This window comes from Carassius auratus, chromosome 27 (assembly GCF_003368295.1).
Source record: "Carassius auratus strain Wakin chromosome 27, ASM336829v1, whole genome shotgun sequence".
Classification (NCBI taxonomy): domain Eukaryota; kingdom Metazoa; phylum Chordata; class Actinopteri; order Cypriniformes; family Cyprinidae; genus Carassius; species Carassius auratus.
The window spans coordinates 14,986,234-15,005,103 of record NC_039269.1 but is presented as its reverse complement, the minus strand read 5'-3'; the positions used below and the strand labels follow the sequence as shown (position 1 = coordinate 15,005,103).

Below are 18,870 nucleotides of genomic sequence, written 5' to 3'. Positions count from 1 at the left end.
ATAAATCTTTGCAATTAGTAAAATAGGAAGGTGTGAGTGACATAGGCTCTTTCAAGACACTTATACAAAATTGCATAGAGCTGGATTGTATTATTATATCCAAAAATAAACAATTAGATGCCAGGTGTGAATCAACTGAGATTCACATGACACACAATATTAAAATATTAAAGAAATTGATAGAGAATTTGATGGCAGAATGTCTACATTGGAAAAACCCAAAATGATGGCAGAAATTAAACTTCTATTAAACATATTAAACAAAACAAAAAATTAAACAATATTAAACAAACTTTGCATTCATAAAGCAGGCTTTCAAGAGCAATGTTCCGAACTATAATTAAACTGTTGGAGGTAAATGCCTATATGATATTAATCAGAAACGTCACTACAATAACATATTCAGCACATAGATTTTCAAGATAATGTTACATGGACCTAATTTTTGCTTGCCCTATGAGGACAGAGAATATAAAACCTTTCAAATATTTGTAATATTCATAATATTTATATTTAATAATGTAACCTGTTGGTTTACACATATTAGGAAATGTATTCTAATTACTTTTTGATTTCTACTTTTGACCTAACATAGATTTGAATGGGATTGTTGTTTACTAAATTGATAAAAAAGAGAGAGAGAAAGAGAAAGAAAATATATTCTATTCTTTGTTGTCAACATCATCAATTTCATTAAACAGTAGATTACATCAGGTTAGGGCAATGAAAGAACTGTAGAGTTGAAAAGATAATAATTAAAATGTCAAATTAAAACAATAAAAAGTTTTAAAATAAGCTAAATAAAACATGAAAAGATAAAAAAAAAATTGTAATGTGATTAATGTGTTGTTAAATAATAGAAATAATCATTCAAAATCTCAGGACTTTAGTAAATATTTTAAGTCAAGGGGGTTCGGATGACACAGCCAAAGTCCTCCAGGTTTGAAAGGTTTTTGTGCAGACTTCTAGAATCAATACTTAGTGATGATGACTGGATATAATGAAGACATTTTACATAGTATTCCATTAACATTCAAAGTCAAAATCATCTCATACATGGACTAATTAACCGAGTTGGGCTTTTGTCCCCAAATTCAAATATCTGATTTTAAAAGGGTCTCTTTTGATCACCAAAGAAGTCTTTTAGCAGATTCTATATTCATATTCAAAGTTCCTACCAATCTGTCAGCTATTGTATTGCACAATCAGTCACAAGCTCTCCCTGATGTTCTCTCTACAGCTCATTTTGTGTCTGAGACTGGAATCTGTTACATGATTTACACATTAGGGTCTTCACTTTAAATTTCTCCTGCTCATCATTTGAGAGCTCATGGAATGATATAAAGTAAAGATAAATCTAGAACAATTTCTTGGTTGTCATTTCTTGAACCATCAGCTAAACCAGCAAAAGCATAGCACAATCCCTATAATAAATAGGCATAAATTAAAATAGTTGCCTTCTCTTTAGATATGGGATGACAGAGTCCAGAAGATGAGATTTTCCCATGACTCTCTGACTCATGGCTTCTTGTGAATTGGTGAGGTAAAATTAGTAAAATAAATATGTAAATAATGTGACATATTGTTACGATTTAAAATAACTATGTTCCACTTAATATATTTTAAAATGTAATCTTTCCTTTAATGTCAAAGCTTAATTTTCAGCCTGTCTTCAGTTTCAGACAATCCTTCAGAAAATACATTCTAATATGCTGATATGCTGTTGCTTTATAGTTTTATGTAAAATGTGATGCATTTTTCTTTGACGAATAATGTTCAAAAGAAGCATTTATTTGAAATCTTTTGTAATATTATAAACGTCTTTGCGTTCACATTCGATCAATTTAATGTGACCTTGCCGAATGAAAATCCTTTTTTTTATATTTCTGACTATTTCTCCAAATTTCTGAACAGTATTGTATGTTTTCTACTAGTAAATCCACTGCAGTAAAACTGTCTGTATAGTGCATACACTACAGATACATACTGTACATTTCAAAGCTAAATTCTGAGTTCAGAATCCACAACACAAATTAAATGAAAATATATTTAAATATTTAGATATGTACATAAAAAAAAAAAACTCTTACAAGAGATACATTTTACAAAATGTGGATGACATTACAAGAGAGGAGAAAAAAACATATTTAAAAGAGAATATATTAAAATATTTTCTTAAATATTTTGGTCACTGATGCTTTGACTCTGTTATGTCTTAATCTTTGGATTAATTACAAGTTGTTGTTTTTTACAAAATATTGTAAATAGTATTTTTACACAAAATGTATTATATACAAAAACATGTGATAATTATAACCTGGAGTGTATAGATAAAGTGTCCCTTCCTGTGTGTGCACCGCACTACCTCCGCATTGTCACACATTCTGTCACAGTTATCTTCCATGTGCTATCACACCATGTAGAGTCAACGCAACCTTCATGCAGGCTATAAAATAAATAAATAGAATCTGTGATATATAAGCACTCACCAGAAACTGTATTCAGTTCAGAACAGTTGGTCTGTTTTAAAAGTTCAGTAGGTGCCTCTCAACAGGTGAGTCAGTTCAGCTATGATCCAGCAGATGGCACAGTGTTGTCGTTTATGGATCATGTACTTTCTCCTCAGTAAGTCTCTGATCTCTGGCAAAGTGCATGGCCCACCATTGTCTTGAAGTTGGACCATTGTTAAAATCGATTGGGCCTGTCTGGTCCCATTATACAAGATTAGAAGTCAGTCTTTCAGTCCTCGCACCCCTTTGCCATCTCTGCAATGAGCCACTCCAGCTTGCCAGTTAGCAGAAACCCAAAGTGCTTCAACACCAAACCCAAATCCTTAGAGGGCCGACCCAGACATAGCTCTGCCTGGGGCCCTACCTGCTCCCCCTGTTGGACGAGACAAAGATGGACAGATAAGGAAAAAGGTGGTTGAGCTTAAAATAGTCATAGCTTGTTGAAGCAGGGAAAAACAGAAAGGATTTTTATGGACGAAAATGACTGAGCTACTTTGGAAGATTACTGGGTCATCGCTGAGCTCACTGAAAACACCAGCTTTGATTCTCACAAGAAGTAGGTTAATTATGTTTTGCAAATACATCATTCAGAAATAAGCAAAAAACTGCAGTCCGGCATCTCCCCAAAGTACGTGCTTTAATCGTGGAGTGGCGGTATGTATATTTTATCAGCGGGGCATGCTGTAATGCACTTCAGAGAGCACCGTGTTCCCATCATTCTCACTGGTAAAATATGTCGCTATCTTCCCTTCTTTCCTGGGGAAGGAAGGCACAGGTCACATGGACTCAAAGTCACCAAGATGACGTGACAAATCAACAAAGATTCCGGGAAGGCAGGATATTTTCATTGATAGCTAAATAGTACACAGCCACATCCACATATGGGGAAAACTCCATTTACGTCTTTAAGCTAAAAAATTTTCCAAGTAATTTTTTCCCCCTTTACTGTCACCTGTTCACTTGTTGTATAATATAAAAATAAAATTACATAAATGTGATCACATTATATTACAATACATTATAAGCCTATTAGTTTTGAATCAACAATTACAATTGTCATAAGATTAAATAAAATAATATTCATAATTAAATATGATACATAAATAAATAATTTATCATAAAAAATATTTTTGTTTCCCATTATTTCCTATTAGTAATTAAATTACTATGTTACATTTGCTAATTAATATATTACATTTTGAAATGTAATGTGTTAAATAAAAATAAATAATAATCAACAAAAACAATATTTATAATACTAGCTCAATATTACAAAACTATGTAGTACTTAGCTAGCTATTATTATACATATTATTTTTATAATATATATATATATATATATATATATATATATATATATATATATATATATATATATATATATATATTAGATGTGGCCTGCCATTACTGCATTTATTGTAATTATTAAATTATTATTTGAATAATTATATATTTTTCTTTTGAATTGTTATATATTTATTGATTGATTGTTGACTATTTATATTTTTGCATAATGCAGTGCATATACAGTAGACTCTATTTTAAGATGTATTTATTTTTGTGAGGTCAGATGCTGTAGTCAGTCCCGTGGTAAATCCTATGCCCTCATTCTTCATTCTGCAAGTCAATATCTGCTCCTTAGTGAGTGATTTCCTCAAGAGGCTCGCAATCTGTCTGCATGCTGTAAATCGTTGTGCCGATATCTATCTGAGCTGCAGCACAAAGTTGAACTGGTTGTCCTCACCTCAATGTGGAGTAGTCTTACTACGTGCAAGTAGTTGTTGATACTGTGCTCCAAGCGCTCCAGCAGAGTGAGTCCACAGCCAGGTTGGCTGAGTGTCCTGGCAGACCGCACATCCTGCGCTAGAGTCCCCAAAGACAGCAGGATCTCAGCCCTCTGCTCATGCACCTGGAACACAAACACAGGTGTCTCAAAGAGTGTGAGCCCGAGAGCAGCATGAGTGGGTTGATGCTGTAATGGAGGGAGTGTGTGGGAGTGGGTTGCATTGAACGACTCACTGATTTTCTCTCCCAGGTTGCTTTGTGAATTCTGATGCATGGTAATTTAATATCAGACGGCAGAGAATCAACAGCACTGCAGACTACCTGTAAAGGGAGTGAAAACACAGCCTTTCAAATGTCTCACCAGTGGATAGACAAGCAGAGATGTAGATGCTGAGGAGCCAGAGTGAGGCAAAATGTCAAACATACACAGAGTCAAGTCAAAAAGAGAATGGATGGTGCCAATACGGAAAAAACAGTAGAGAATCAAGCCAGACAGTTAACATGCAAATAGGTAGACTTAAAGATACCTATGCAGTGAAGTGTAGCATGCAAACATCTAATTCGAACCCACAACCCTAGGGTTCCCTTTTTACTAACATAAACACAGATATATGGTGGTGACTTGAAAATTATATTTTATTTTATAGCCTTACTTTTATAGCCTTATTCAATTGCCAAAAAATATAGTCTCCTGGAACGCCAGTTCAAGTCAGATGAATATCTTTCAGACCTTGTGCTCAAATAAAATGGCTCGGCTGTCCTTTTAATGATCTCTCATGAGTTACTATGGTGTAAGCTAAGAATTTAAACATTGGGCCACAGAAAAACATCAAAAAGACCCATTTTACACCAAAGAGGATATCTATAACGATAGCAACATAGAGTAATGATATCACTGGAATCACTTTCTAAATGTTTTTCTTTTTTCTAGCTGATGAATGGTAAAAACATCAGAACAGCCAATCAGAATCGATCCTGCTTTAAAGAGATCAAGCATTTAAAGTGGAAAATGACACAACTGCTGACTGTGCTTATAAACACAACATTATTGTATAGCATTGGTGTGGACACTGATATAGTTATCATTATAGTTATCGTTCTTGGTATAAATGGGTCTTTAAAAAAATAGAAAAAAAGACTGGAAGTAAAAGAACATCTGAAGTAGATTTCTTACCATTTCCACTTGTAAGTCCTTCACCTTGTTCATCATTCTTCTGGCCTCACTGTCACACACAAAGTCAATTGGTCTAGTGTGAACGTGAGACAGTTCAGAGGCAACCATGCTGAACACTACTACCAGCACTCCTATAAGACAAACAATCCAATGGGAAAATGTGAGTCTGGAATGCATTATGTAACTCTGGGGAATACAATGATGAATAAAGTCACAAATGTGCAATACTCAATAACACTTTACGATAACTACATTTAACATGATTACATTATAAAATTATTAAATCAAAAGTTAATAGTTACATGAAATGGCTCTCTTTAATATTTGATTTATGATTGGCGGCGGCACTGAGTGGTCAAATATTTTTCTACAGTAAAGTACAACAGCACGTCCACTTTTTCAAAAACCTTGATTCCGGAAGTATTTTCATTAGTAAGACATTAAAGTCTTCATTAAAAAGGTGTAAGCCACGAACCAAACCAATCAGCTGTGAGTAGTCGATGATTTTAAGCAAAAAAGTAATTGAAAATCAGACAAAAAGATGTGGTATGTGTACTTTAATGAGGGCTTTAATGATTGAAAGAACAACAATTCCATGAATCACTGAAGACACCAAATTAAAACAATGGATAAATATAAAACTATTGATTTAAAGATTGAATATACAGCTGATAACTTCAACAAAAGCATATGTCATTGATTAACAAACTTGTTGCCTCCAGGTTTACAAGCTACTGTTAGAAATCAATTGCCCAATGGAGAAAATGAATGAGATTTTTACTTCTATGCATCTTATTTTGCAAGTAAGCTATTTTCTGTGACTTCTCATTCATTAGCCGCTATAGGTAAACAATTAGAAGAAGAACAAAGTGCAGTAAATGGTAAAAACTATTGCTACAAACAATTTTAAATTTACTACATATGATGAGAAAGACCAGTCGCAATATCAGGTAGGCCACGCCCACTACTATAAGTTGGATAATGCTTATGTGTAGCTTTGCCCATGGCAGTACACCAGTGCTACAGTAACCTACTTTAGTGTTTTAAATATTAATTCGAGTTCATTGCAAGTTACTCAAAATAGTTAACAAATTTAATAAAAAGTAATTATTTTAATGTATGTATAGACCGACAGGTAGAATAAACCAATTAACAGATGCCAACCAGAAGGCACACAACGTCAGGTGACCAAAATTCTATGTCAATTTAACGTGTAATGTCAAATTTAATTTGGTCAGTGTCCAATACCGATTTCAGCTGATGCTGGTATTTGTTGTTTTCAGGTTGTGTACCCAAAAACCAACGTTAAGTCAACGTCAAACTGACGGCAAATACTGACTAATTTCATTCTCAACCAAAATGCAAAGTCTGTCCACCGTCATGTCCGTCGTCAACCTGATGCTACATTGACATCCTGTACCTGGTGGGTAGAAGTTCAGGGCCCATGTTCACAAAACATCTTAAAGCTAAAATTAGCTCATAACATAAAAATATGGCTGTGTCAGTCCTAAATTTAGGATTCCTAAATTTTTATTTTTCTCTATTTTTCTATTTAGTATTTTACAAAGAATTTTAGTGCTAAATATAGCTCATAAATCTGTGAAACATTTGGATTAGTGAAGAGGACTTCAAAGTCACTAAACCAAACCCCAAATTATAGTAAAAATGGCTGGTGCTGGCAGTTTGGTTTTGGCGGTTTTCCCAACTCCAGATTTTCATTAGATCAAATCCTTGTTTTCATAAACCAGTTGCGCAAGAAGTAATAGCTGGTTTTGCAATCAGTTTTTTTTTTTGTTTGCATGTCATGTCGTACTATCAGCCATGATTAATTGCTCTGTTAATTAAGAGGCTGTTTATATGCATAAATCCACTAATTCTTTACATGAAGCATAGCCTACATGTAAGAGGCTGACAATAAGAAGAACAAATTCTTGTTTAATAAGTGACACTTATCATGCATTTAAAAAAATATATTTATTTGAATGTGGCAATTAAAATTTGTATTTTTAAATCTTTATTTGAATATGAGAACATAAATCTCTGACAGAGACCCCTCCCCCTCAGCCAATCACTACGTGAATAGTTAGTAAGCATCATCCATAGCAATGAGGTCAACTCTGCCTTTTCTCTTAGCTTAAAGGGATAGTTCACCCAAAAATTTAAATTTGATGTTTATTTGCTGATAGATTTCTTCGGTAGAACAAAAATTAAGATTTTTATCTCAAACCTTTCCTGTCAGTCATATAATGTAAGTGGATTGGAATCAAGGCTTTGAGAGTCAAACAAACATACACAAACAAAACCAAATTAAATCCTGCGGCTTGTGACAATACATTGATGTGTAAAGACACAAATCGATCAGTCTGTGCAAGAAAGTGACCTATAGTTTTTTTTCCAAACTGTCCTGAGCACATCCTGAGCGCGTTCTCAACAGCCGATGTCTGACACGTCTTCTTTAGGGCTGGGACAACGCGTCGAGGTCATCGATGACGTAGACGAAAAAAATACCTCGACGCAAAATATACGAATCGATTCGTCGACCTGCTTTTATTTCTCTAAAAAACATTGCAAAATGTTTACCTTATGTGCGCTGAATATACGCGATGGCCGGATCAACATTCTGTCCAACGTTATATAACCAATCCAGGGTTTTTTCTGCATTGATCTTTTTCTTTGGCGGCTGTCAAAGCCTTATTTGATCGGTGAGTGATGCCTGACAGGGCGCGTACGAGAGAGAGCCCCGGCTGCGCGCGCACTCACAGTCTTCAAACAACATGAGCGCTTCTTGCTCTTTCTCTCCCTTGTGCATATTAATCAAAATCATTAAACACGATAGAAAAAGGGCGAAACACCAAAGTTTCACGCGCGTTTGCGCACTCACAGTCTTCAAACTACAGGAGCGCTGTCTTGCTCTCTCTCTCCCTCGTGCATATTAACCAAAATCATTAGACACCATAGAAAAAGGGCGGAACGTCAAAGTTTCACTCGGAGCATTCTGAGATTTTTTTTTCTCCATGACAGGCTGCTGGCTCCCACTGTTAATTGTATTTTTTTTTTTTTTTTTTTGGAAAAGCACTCTCTGTATTAGCTTAAAGCCCTCAAGTTTACATTGTTTACTGTATTCTTTTAATTGCTCTAAACAAGTATTTTGGGTGACCTTTTTATTGAATGCTAGACATCAAGTTGTTGTTATTTTCAATTGAAAGAAGAACTTTTTTCAGTAAGCTAGGCCCTATGTGTTCAGCAAGCTTGTTTCAGTAAGCTATGTGTTTTCAAGGCTTCAAGGTTTTATTGAATGCTATCTCTATACAAGTGCAAAGTAATGCATTCTTAGTCAGTCTTTTATTTTGTAATTTTAAGAGCAATAAACATATATTTCAATGTTAAGGAATTCATGTTTTTTTCATTCAGATATGTAAATCAACATGTATAAATTGTTAGTAGTCAATTAATGGGGAGATAATCTAAATCGAAGCGGTCTGAAAAAAATAATCGTTAGATTAATCGATGCATCGAAAAAATTATCGCTAGATTAATTGTTTAAAAATGAATCGTTTATGCCAGCCCTAGTCTTCTTCTTCTTCTTGCTTTATTTATGACTGCAGACCTATAAGTGCATTACCGCCACCTATCTCTTAAGTGGACCATTGACACTCCTAGTTATGTGTTATATTTGAGGTTGTAGCTAGAAGGGATAAAGCTACAGGAAACCAACAATATTTTTCCCCCTACCTATGAGATTGTGTTTTATTACTCTATACCAACCCCAACCCTAACCTACCCTAACAATAATGCAGATACATTAAATATTGTTGTAAAGTACGTGATATTGATGTGCACATGCGCAACAAACCTTGGTAGGACAATCTGACAGGTAGGATAAAATGTCCGGCTGATTGTTTTGTGTCTTTACACAGCAATGTATCATCACATTTTTACTCTCAAAGCCGTTATTCCCACCCACTTACATAATATGACTGACATACTGCAACAATCTGAGTTAAAAGTCTTTGTTTGTGTTCTACTGAAATAACAATGTCACCAACATCTTGGATGTCCTGGGGGTAAGCAGATTAACATCAAATTTTTATTTTTGGGTGAACTATCCCTTTAAGACTTCTCTAGTAAAAGTTTGTCTCAGCAGCTTTAGAGTAAAATCCTAGCTAAAAACGTTTACTGCTATTTAGGAGATCTCTTAGTGATAAATAATGGTAAGTGATCACTGAAAAGATAGCCTAAAATGTTTTGTGAATACGTGCCCTGGAGTCTACAATTCCAAAACGAAAACATTAGAACTGGTGAATGATATACAGCAAAAAGATGAGATGACGTACAACAGAGTCACGTTTCACTTGATCTAGATTTGCTAGTTAAAAATAAATGAATCAGTACCGCATTATATGCATTATATGCATTTATTCTGCATTATAATGACCATTTTAGCTGAAGTTTTAAAATAATCTGCATGTCACCCGTGCAAAATAGCTAGTCATTACTAGAAAATAGGTTTATACACAATAGGTTTATTTGACCAGACCCAAAACTCAAATTTATCAGCACTTTATAAATACTTTTTTTTTATAGAGAAAGTGTTTTAAAAGCAGCTAACAATCTTCACGAACAGTTCTGTAAAAGGAAGCAGTCATTCATGCGTACTTACTTAAATCCATGCCGTTACAACATGAGAGCTCTTCTTTTGCGTTGCTTTCCATTGGAGAATGTCTTTTTTGAAGAAGTAACGCGAAAACGCCCACCGAGATGTGCGCTCCTGCAATATTGACTACATTCACCATTTGCAATGCATCGCCCCCACACTTTTTGACTGATGAATCTTCCTTTCCCGGCTGGGACGTTTGTTATCTCGTCTCAAACATGCCCCGACGTCCCTGTAGTGAGTCACTGCACACCGAAGCCAAAATAAAAAGTGAGGGTAACCCTTAGGGTTGTAGCTAGATACTGATGCAATTCTAAATAAATAAAACAATTTTTTAACAGACTTAGGTAGGCCGAACAAACAAAAGTTTGTTCAGGTTAATATTTCATAATGTGACCAGTCTGCTGCTTTCAGTGGATTGCCACATTCAGTAGGACATGCTTTGTTTGGATTCCTTCATTTATTTACCTCCACACATATTCACACTTCATATTTATATTTTTTATTAAGTGTGCTAGTAAATATTTGCTGTTTTCTTGAATTTATGTGTATAAATATGTCATTGTGCACAAGTACAGTATTCTATTTACTGTCACATGTACATTTACAGTATGCATTACATTTGAAAATGTCAACCCACAAAGCTGAAATTGTCCCTGTTTGTGAGTAAAATCAAAGTGGTGCAAAAGTCACCACCTGTAACGATATTACTCTTAAAATATTTAATGTACTTATTAATATCACAGAATAATATAAAATTGTATATGATCCAGTGTGTAATAAGACAGATTGATGGCAACAAAAGGTGTAATCAGTATATCTATTTGGACTGTAACATAATGATACAAACATGTTTAACGGGATCTCTGTGTTTTTAAGTGTTCAAGGGCTTATAGAAAGCAGGTGTGTGTATGAATCAGCAGAGCTGAATGAGTTTGCTCAGACGGCCTACTTTCATGACCAGCCCTCTGGTGTCTCTGTCCCTTTGCGAGTTATCAGAAATATTTGTTTTATTCAGCTCCAACATAATTATTTTGCCAGATTAAACACACACACACACACTCACGACTAAAATGAGCTTCAGCAGTACTTTCATTTAACATTTTTCAGTCTTAGTACAAGACCTGTCACCTGTATGGCTATACTATTCAAATGCATGCACAGACGTGTTTGCAGAAATATAACAGGTATATCTTCCTAAAAAAGACCTGTTGTCTTTGGATTTGGTGAGCTGTTGTAAACATGAAGAGATCATAGTGCATTCACTGTTTATTTGCTGCAAATGTGAACACTAAACCAGATTGGTGATAGTTATGTTTAAATACGAGAGAACGTTTGCTCTGAACATTAGCTTACACTGAAATTAGAGGATCTCACCACCCTCTCTCTTTCGCAGTGCAGAAACAATCTTCCACTCAGTCACCCTGCAGCAGCCCACAAGTCACAGCTGTGAAAAATCAGGATAGAGCAAAAGACTTGTCTGCAAGCCTTGGAGTCGCTGCGATCACGACAAGCTTGGAACACCATCAGTAATGATTGCAACACCACACAAATGTGAAACGTGTTCCATATCATCTTTCTACCCTTTTATAGATAGATAGATAGATATATAGATAGATAGATAGATAGATAAATAGATAGATAGATAGATAGATAGATAGATAGATGGATGGATGGATGGATGGATGGTAACTGGTTTCATACATCCCATGATAGATAGATAGATAGATAGATAGATAGACAGACAGACAGATAGATAGATAGATAGATAGATAGATAGATAGATAGATAGATAGATAGATAGATAGATAGATAGATAGATAGATAGATAGATAGATAGATAGATAGATAGATAGATAGATAGATGGATGATTGGACATCTGGATGGTAACTGGTTTCTTCATCCCATGGTAGATAGATCATCTTCCCCTTTGAAGATAGATAGATAGATAGATAGATAGATAGATAGATAGATAGATAGATAGATAGATAGATAGATAGATAGATAGATAGATAGATAGATAGATAAATAGATAGATAGATAGATAGATAGATAGATAGATAGATAGATAGATAGATAGTTTAACTAACTGAAACGCAGTTAAGCACTTTCAAACTTAACATTCTATCAAAATGACATCGGCACAATACACTGATGAAGACAAATGCGCCATCACACGGCATTAGTGACAGGCAATAGGAACAGAAGTGGAGTCAACCCGCAATAACTAAACCAGTGACGGAACCCGCATTGCATCACAGAATCAATTCCTGGCCAGTGCACGCGCCCCAGGCTCTGCCGGCTTAATTACTCTTTTACCTATCAGCGCGTGCAGTGCTCACTAATCCAAAGCTTTAGGTGATGCATTAACACCGACAAGTATGTTTTAATGGACGCGCTTGGCTTTTTTTGAAGTTTAGCTTCCAGTCTGAGGCGAATTCAAAGGCGAGCGAGAGGCATCAGCAACAGGGCACTGCCAATTCACCGGCGAGGACAATTACACAGAAAGTATATCGATCGTCTAGACGAACAATTGGGACCGAAGAGCACCGACGTCATTAATCGATACTGATTTCGTTCTTTAATTGTGTGGGGATTTCTTACATTTTTGCGTCATTAAATGGAGCGGCGTAGGTGACGTTTGGACTGTTGCGTTCAAGAGGAGCTCTTACCAAGACTAAAAGCCGGCGCGGAAAAATGTAAGTAGCCGCCAAAGACGAAATAGCAACCTGTTAAGATGTCCAATATTGCTGCCGATAAACTGCGCTCTTAAAGCGCGCCAGAAGTCACTCAACTGCCATCAGAACAACCCGTTCGCCTTTTTGAAGCTTTTGCGTGGTATTCTTATTCCGAGGGGCATTTAATCGACTTGGTTGTCTTGTGGACCTCAAGGGCACAGTGTTATTCGGGCAGGGAGTTGAACACCCGCCTGATTCTCTCATCTAGATCCTCTAATGAGGACAAATAGGCAACATTTGGTCAGACCGACTCTATGTAAGATGATGTTCTATATTGCTCTCAAGACACCCTGTGGATTCAGTCGTTTATATCCGATGTCCTTCAAGGTCCTTTCTTAGAGTTGGAGTAACCTGAAGCGCAAGAAAAAAATAATAATTTATATTCGCATCTACATAATTTAAAACAGAAATCGATATCTCCACCTCTGCATTCACTTGGGGGACAAACTCTGTTGAAATTGGAAATTGAAGAGTACACTTCACATTCAGGAGAGGGAAAAATCTCAGAACTTGGAGAGAAACTTTATCTTCCAACTTGATTGATTTGGTATCATGTAGAGTTGATAAATAGCTATCAATTCAAGATTGATTAAAAAAAAATATGCGCGCACTAAATTTATGGTAAAAAATGTCTGTATTACAAGTATCACAGGATGGCCTTTTGGTGACCAAACTCACTGTTTCTAAGTGTATACTGTATGCCATTTAGCTATATGTGTTATAATACCCTATCTGATGTTTAATCTGTTTGTTGTAATGTGCTGATGAGATACAAATGGTACACTGGAAGGCCACATGGTGACTTAAAGTTCAACACCAATGGCCTTTCCAGCAACAGTGACTAATAATAACAGACCACAGTGTTGCCCAAACAAACACAAAACACCATCAGAGTAACTCACATGACACTAATGTAACACAGTAAACATAAAAAAAATTTTTTTTAGTATTCTACAGTGAAATTATATATTATGAATTACTTTTATTTAAATAATTTTATTGTATATGCAAATAACTGGTTCATTAGTTAACTGTGTAGTTTAAAAAAAATAATTTGCTTTTATAGCATTTGTTCATTATTTGTCTTTTCAAATCACCAAATACAGTGTATTTCCATGCTGAATGTATTTAAACTCTTAGAATTTTGGATGAGCTAAAACCATTTTGGCAGAGCAGAAAAGAGCCACATGCTATTGAGTTTTATGCACACTGGGACTTATTCCCTGTCTGGGATAGCAATACTTCTATTTAATCTAATATCGACCCAGACCCATATTTAAATAGTCAATGAACAAGATGTTCTTTTGTATGAAAGCATAGCAAAATTCATTTTGAAATGTAATATGCAAAATGACAATCCAATAAATAAATTAAAATTATATTTTAATGCTTTATAGATTGCAAAATGAAAATGTAATTGTATTACTCAAGTTGATTAGATATGTTTATCATGACCAAGCAAAAACTGTAGCAAAATTATAATTGAAATGTCATTTTAATGATGGGATTGCATTTTCATCGTGATACCGCATGATAATTGTAGCAAAATGCATTGTGAATTTTTTTAATGCATTCTGAGCCAAAGTTGTAGCAAAATGGTGATGTCTTTTCATTTTCTTAAATGCATTGACACCTACACTTAAAACATCTGAATTGCATTTTTATTAAATACCCCGCGATAATGTAGGGTGACCAAAGACCATATGTCCTCATTTTCCCGGACATGTCCTCGTTTTGGACCTACAAAAATGTGTCTGGCTGGGATTTCTTAATTGCCCAAAATGTGCGGGATTTGGCTTTGTTCTTAATCCCACTCCCACTGAATCTCTGACCATTGTCGCCTGCTCCCACAACTTGTTTCGCTCCGGCGATATTCTTGTCCGCGCCTTTAAAGGTCCCCTTCTTTGTGATCCCATGTTTTAAACTTTAGTTAGTGTGTAAATGTTGTTGTTAGAGTATAAATAATATCTGTAAAATTCTAAAGCTCAAAGTTCAATGCCAAGCGAGATATTTTATTTAACAGAATTCGCCTACAACAAACGACCCGTTTGGACTACATCCCTCTAGTTCCTGCAGTAATGACGTCACTAAAACAGTGTTTTGACTAACCTCCGCCCACATGAATTCACAAAAAGGGGATGTGGTCTTGTTTCTCTCCGACGGAGAAAAGGAATAGCTGCGTTTGTGTTTGCCATGTCGTTGAAACGCTGTTATTTTCATCTCGGAGTCCAATCATCTTTGTTTGGGCTTCCCAGGGACGCTGTATTTGGAGATTAATGGTTACAATTGATGTTTAACTCGGTTCCCGAAAATTATAATCCACATGTAAAACTATGTGAAGCACATTTTGCTGAGGACAGCTTGCTGAGGACAACTTCCTCAATCTCAATCAGTTTAATGCCGGATTCGCAAAAAGATTATTCTTGAAAGATGGAGCAGTTCCCTCCTTGTCTGGAGAAGGCGTTGTTTATGGACCACAACCGGTGAGTGTATTTTATTATTTAAGTTGGTGCGTTTAACAGTTTCTGTAACTTACTACACAAAGGGCAACGCTGTTAAGCTTTGTTAACTAGATGTTAGAACTGTGCAAAAAAAACGAATGTGATTTTCATGCGCATCTCGTTAGTAAAAACACTCCTGTGATTATAAGTACATCTCCAGCACATGCTCCTGCCAACTTGCTTCTCAAAGCTAGTCCAATCGCATTTCCAGGAGGTCAGCCTGTGCTCAGCTGCTGTTGAATCACGAGACAGGAACCGCTGGCCTAATCAGAACGCGGTACGTATTTCTGAAGGAGGGACTTTATAGAACAAGGAAGTCATCAGGCCGTTTTTGTGACAGTGAAAACAGCGGTATACAGATTGGTGAATTGTGTGAAAAATACTGTGTTTTTTTACATGCGAAACATGAACACATGTTATATTGAACACTGTAAACACAATCTAAGCTTCAAAAAAGCGCAAAAAACGGGACCTTTAATCATTCTAATATTGTGTATAATTGTGGCACGTCAGGGAGCCACTCTCAGGATGCGGTGTATTTAAATATTTTGGAATGAGCATTTACCCTGTTTACTTTCACTTTTGATTTCTCAGTCACACACTTTGTGTAAAGGGAGCATATCTTACAATATCAGATATTTTTCAATGAGCTCAGGATCTGTTGAGCAGCAAATTCTCAGCCAGAGTCTCGTCAGTCATCTCTCCTTATTCTTGACCTGTGATCAGTCAAATCTGACTCCAGCAGTTCTTGTTGGATGCAGGGTTGCCAAGTCCGACTTTTTCTGAATTGTTTTCCTTTCAGACTGTTGCCATGGGTTGATTTTCCCAAGTGAGTTAAAGTTTTGACATATTGCATACATTACATTTACTGGACTTGCATGTATTTTAACATTTTCCATTCTACCTATGATAAAACTTTCATGGACTTCTAGATAAACTGTTCCCTCCTGGTTCTAATCTACTTCTAATTTTATCTCCTTGTTTTTTTTATTATTATTATTATTATTAAAAAAACTTGACCCTCTAACATTTGCACTCTTTTTTTATTTCTATTCTAACTACTTGTTTTATTTATAAAAAAAACGAATAGACTGTAACACTAGAATTCTTATTTCTTCTTATTTCCTTTTCATTTATTATAAATAATGACCTTCTTACTCTAGCATTACGTATTCTTTTTCTGTTCTGTTGACTTCTGTTTTATTTTTATTTAAAAATTACCCTCTAACACTAGCATTCCCCATTCTTTTATTATTATTATTTACTTGTTTTCTTTTTATTTATTTAAAAAACTAAATAAGCAAACCAAAAATCTTGCTATGTATACTGTTAGATGAAGCCCCGCCCCATATCCTCTTTTTGAAAAACTAAAATATGGTCACTCTAATGTAAAGTCAATGTGGATTTGATAATGCATTCCGAGCTGATCAAGCCCCCAACCTGTCAATCATTACATCAAGGCAGGGCTTGGCAACAAGATGCACAATAGGTCAAAATTCACAATTAACCAAATGCTTTTTACCTGCCAAAACATCTCTTTCTGTTTACACTCTGATGAAATTGATGATAAGCAAATTCTACACTTTTACCTATTTGCCACTATAGCCTACTATTCTTCTCCTATAATGGATCACGTCTCTCCGAGCACCTAAGCATTGCAGGTGTGTTGCACATCTCACTGTCTGCATGGCGAGTGATGCATGTGAGTAAATAGTGCAATTCTAACGTTACACTTATTTACCACCTTACATTATATAATGTTGCTCTCTTTTAATCCGTAATGTAGTGTGTGTTCCATGGCACCTACATGTCATGCACCTGTCTCAAGAGCAGCCACCGGACACCGCGATTATTTAAAAAATATTAATAAATCACATTTATCTGTCTTTGGCTGTGGCATGTTCTGTGACAGCTGCGTCTAGATTGGACTGGTTAACTGTCATCTGGGGCAAGCATGAATTGCGTTTTCTGTATGGTTATAGGCATCAACCAGAGTGTAAACAGACCGAGAGATCTTAAAGGGATACATCAGTGGTTCAACCATAACATTATTAAGCGACGACAATATTTTTTGCAGCGAATAAAACAAGAATAACGACTTTATTCAACAATTCAACAAACAGTGTAAATATACGTAGAAAACGTATCCTTGTGGCGTGGCTGAAATACAAAAAGTATTGTTGTCACTTCATAACATTACGGTTGAACAACTAATGGCATATGGACTATTTTGACGATGTCTTTCAGACTTTTCTGGATGGTGTAGCCACAGTAAAGTGGCAAGTAAATAGGCCTGAGTGTAGAATTGCACTGTCTGTTTGCTTATGTGCATCAATTGGAGTGTAAACAGTGAGAAATGTTGAGGAAGGTGAAAAGCGTTTGGTTAACAGTGAATATTGACCAATTGTGCATCTTGTTGCCGAGCCCGCCTTGATGTAATGATTGACAGGTTGTGGGGTGTGATCAGCTAAGAATGCATTTTTAAATCCATTGACTAGTCTACTAATCACAGGGTGTTTAATGAAAATGCAATTCAGACCTCTTAAGTGTAAGTGTCAATGCATTTAAGAAACATAAAAGACCATTTTGGGTTGACCAAATTACCATTTTGCAACACCTTTGGCTCAGAATGCATTTTGAAATTCACACTGCATTTTGCTACAATTATAACGCGGTATCACAATGAAAATGCAAACCCAAGTTTGCTACCCGTAAGTAAATGCATTTAGGAAAAATGATTAATCTACAATCTGCTATTTTAAACATCTAATCAATTTGGGTAATACATTTTCATTTTCATTTTGCAACTTATAAAGGGTTAAAATGTTTTTAATTTACATATTAAAGCTAGTGTAGGAAATGGCAAATATACATTTTATAAATGAATTTTCATTTTCATTTTACACTATACATTGCACATGTGTATAGGAATTAAATACAGACATGCATTGCCATTTTACATATTGCATTGTCATTGTGCATTGCAAATTACATCTCAAAATTAATTTTGCTACCCATGTGCTTCCATGCTTTTGAGCTCTTTTGGGCTTCCACAATTCATTAAAAGAATATTCAGAAAGTTTTGTTGAAGATATGCATTAAATTGGGTCAGTGTGTTAGTGCTGAGGGCGTTGGAACACCCAATTCAAAGAAATGCAAATGGGTAGGGATGCTCACCTGTCCATACCACGTGACGGAGCCTTTGTGCACAAACATAGGTTAAGTTAAGGGGGCTGCACAGTGCAGTCGGATGTATGAAGCCACAAATACATTAGGTCTGTTTATTTACTACTAATCTTAAAATTAATTTCCTTCAATAAGATATTTTGAAGAAGTAGTGATTTAAACAACATTGGACTACATTGAGTTTTAATGGTATGGACAAAAACCTTTTGTTTTCTTCTGTTTTGTTTCAAAATATCTGCAGAACAACATTACAGTGAATAAATAATGACAGAACTGTTACCTTTTTGGGAGGACTATAACTTTAAGGAACAGTGTCTGTGA

At 35.5% G+C, this 18,870-nt stretch overlaps 3 protein-coding genes across 3 annotated transcripts in view; 1 reads left to right on the top strand and 2 right to left on the bottom strand.

Annotated features, from left to right (window-relative positions):
• Nucleotides 1-2,569, bottom strand: part of LOC113045621 (zinc finger FYVE domain-containing protein 9-like) — a 29,184-nt gene extending 26,615 nt beyond the window's left edge. Inside the window, exon 1 of the mRNA XM_026206094.1 lies at nt 2,490-2,569. The gene's annotated coding sequence lies outside the window, so the exon portion shown is untranslated. The remainder of the gene's footprint in view (nt 1-2,489) is intronic.
• thpo (thrombopoietin) lies at nt 1,780-10,364 on the bottom strand. The gene is made up of 5 exons (XM_026206104.1): nt 10,130-10,364; nt 5,470-5,600; nt 4,530-4,616; nt 4,255-4,419; nt 1,780-2,883 (listed from the first exon to the last, which is right to left on the bottom strand). Exons 1-5 carry the CDS (start codon nt 10,260-10,262, stop codon nt 2,740-2,742), a joined length of 660 nt encoding a protein of 219 aa, XP_026061889.1. The 5' UTR covers nt 10,263-10,364; the 3' UTR covers nt 1,780-2,739.
• A 1,939-nt stretch (nt 10,365-12,303) lies between these two features.
• The window catches only part of LOC113045601 (chloride channel protein 2-like), a 72,349-nt gene continuing 65,782 nt past the window's right edge, over nt 12,304-18,870 (top strand). Inside the window, exon 1 of the mRNA XM_026206067.1 lies at nt 12,304-12,823. The gene's annotated coding sequence lies outside the window, so the exon portion shown is untranslated. The remainder of the gene's footprint in view (nt 12,824-18,870) is intronic.

Excerpts from the sequence above, each read along its gene's own strand:
- thpo (XM_026206104.1), bottom strand. The coding sequence starts at position 10,262 with ATGGTGAATGTAGTCAATATTGCAGGAGCGCACATCTCGGTGGGCGTT. Across the intron at positions 4,617-5,469 it reads AGGACTTACAAGTGGAAATG|GTAGTCTGCAGTGCTGTTGA; the intron begins GTAAGAAATCTA and ends CTCCCTTTACAG. Across the intron at positions 2,884-4,254 it reads TAAGACTACTCCACATTGAG|GGGGAGCAGGTAGGGCCCCA; the intron begins GTGAGGACAACC and ends CTCGTCCAACAG.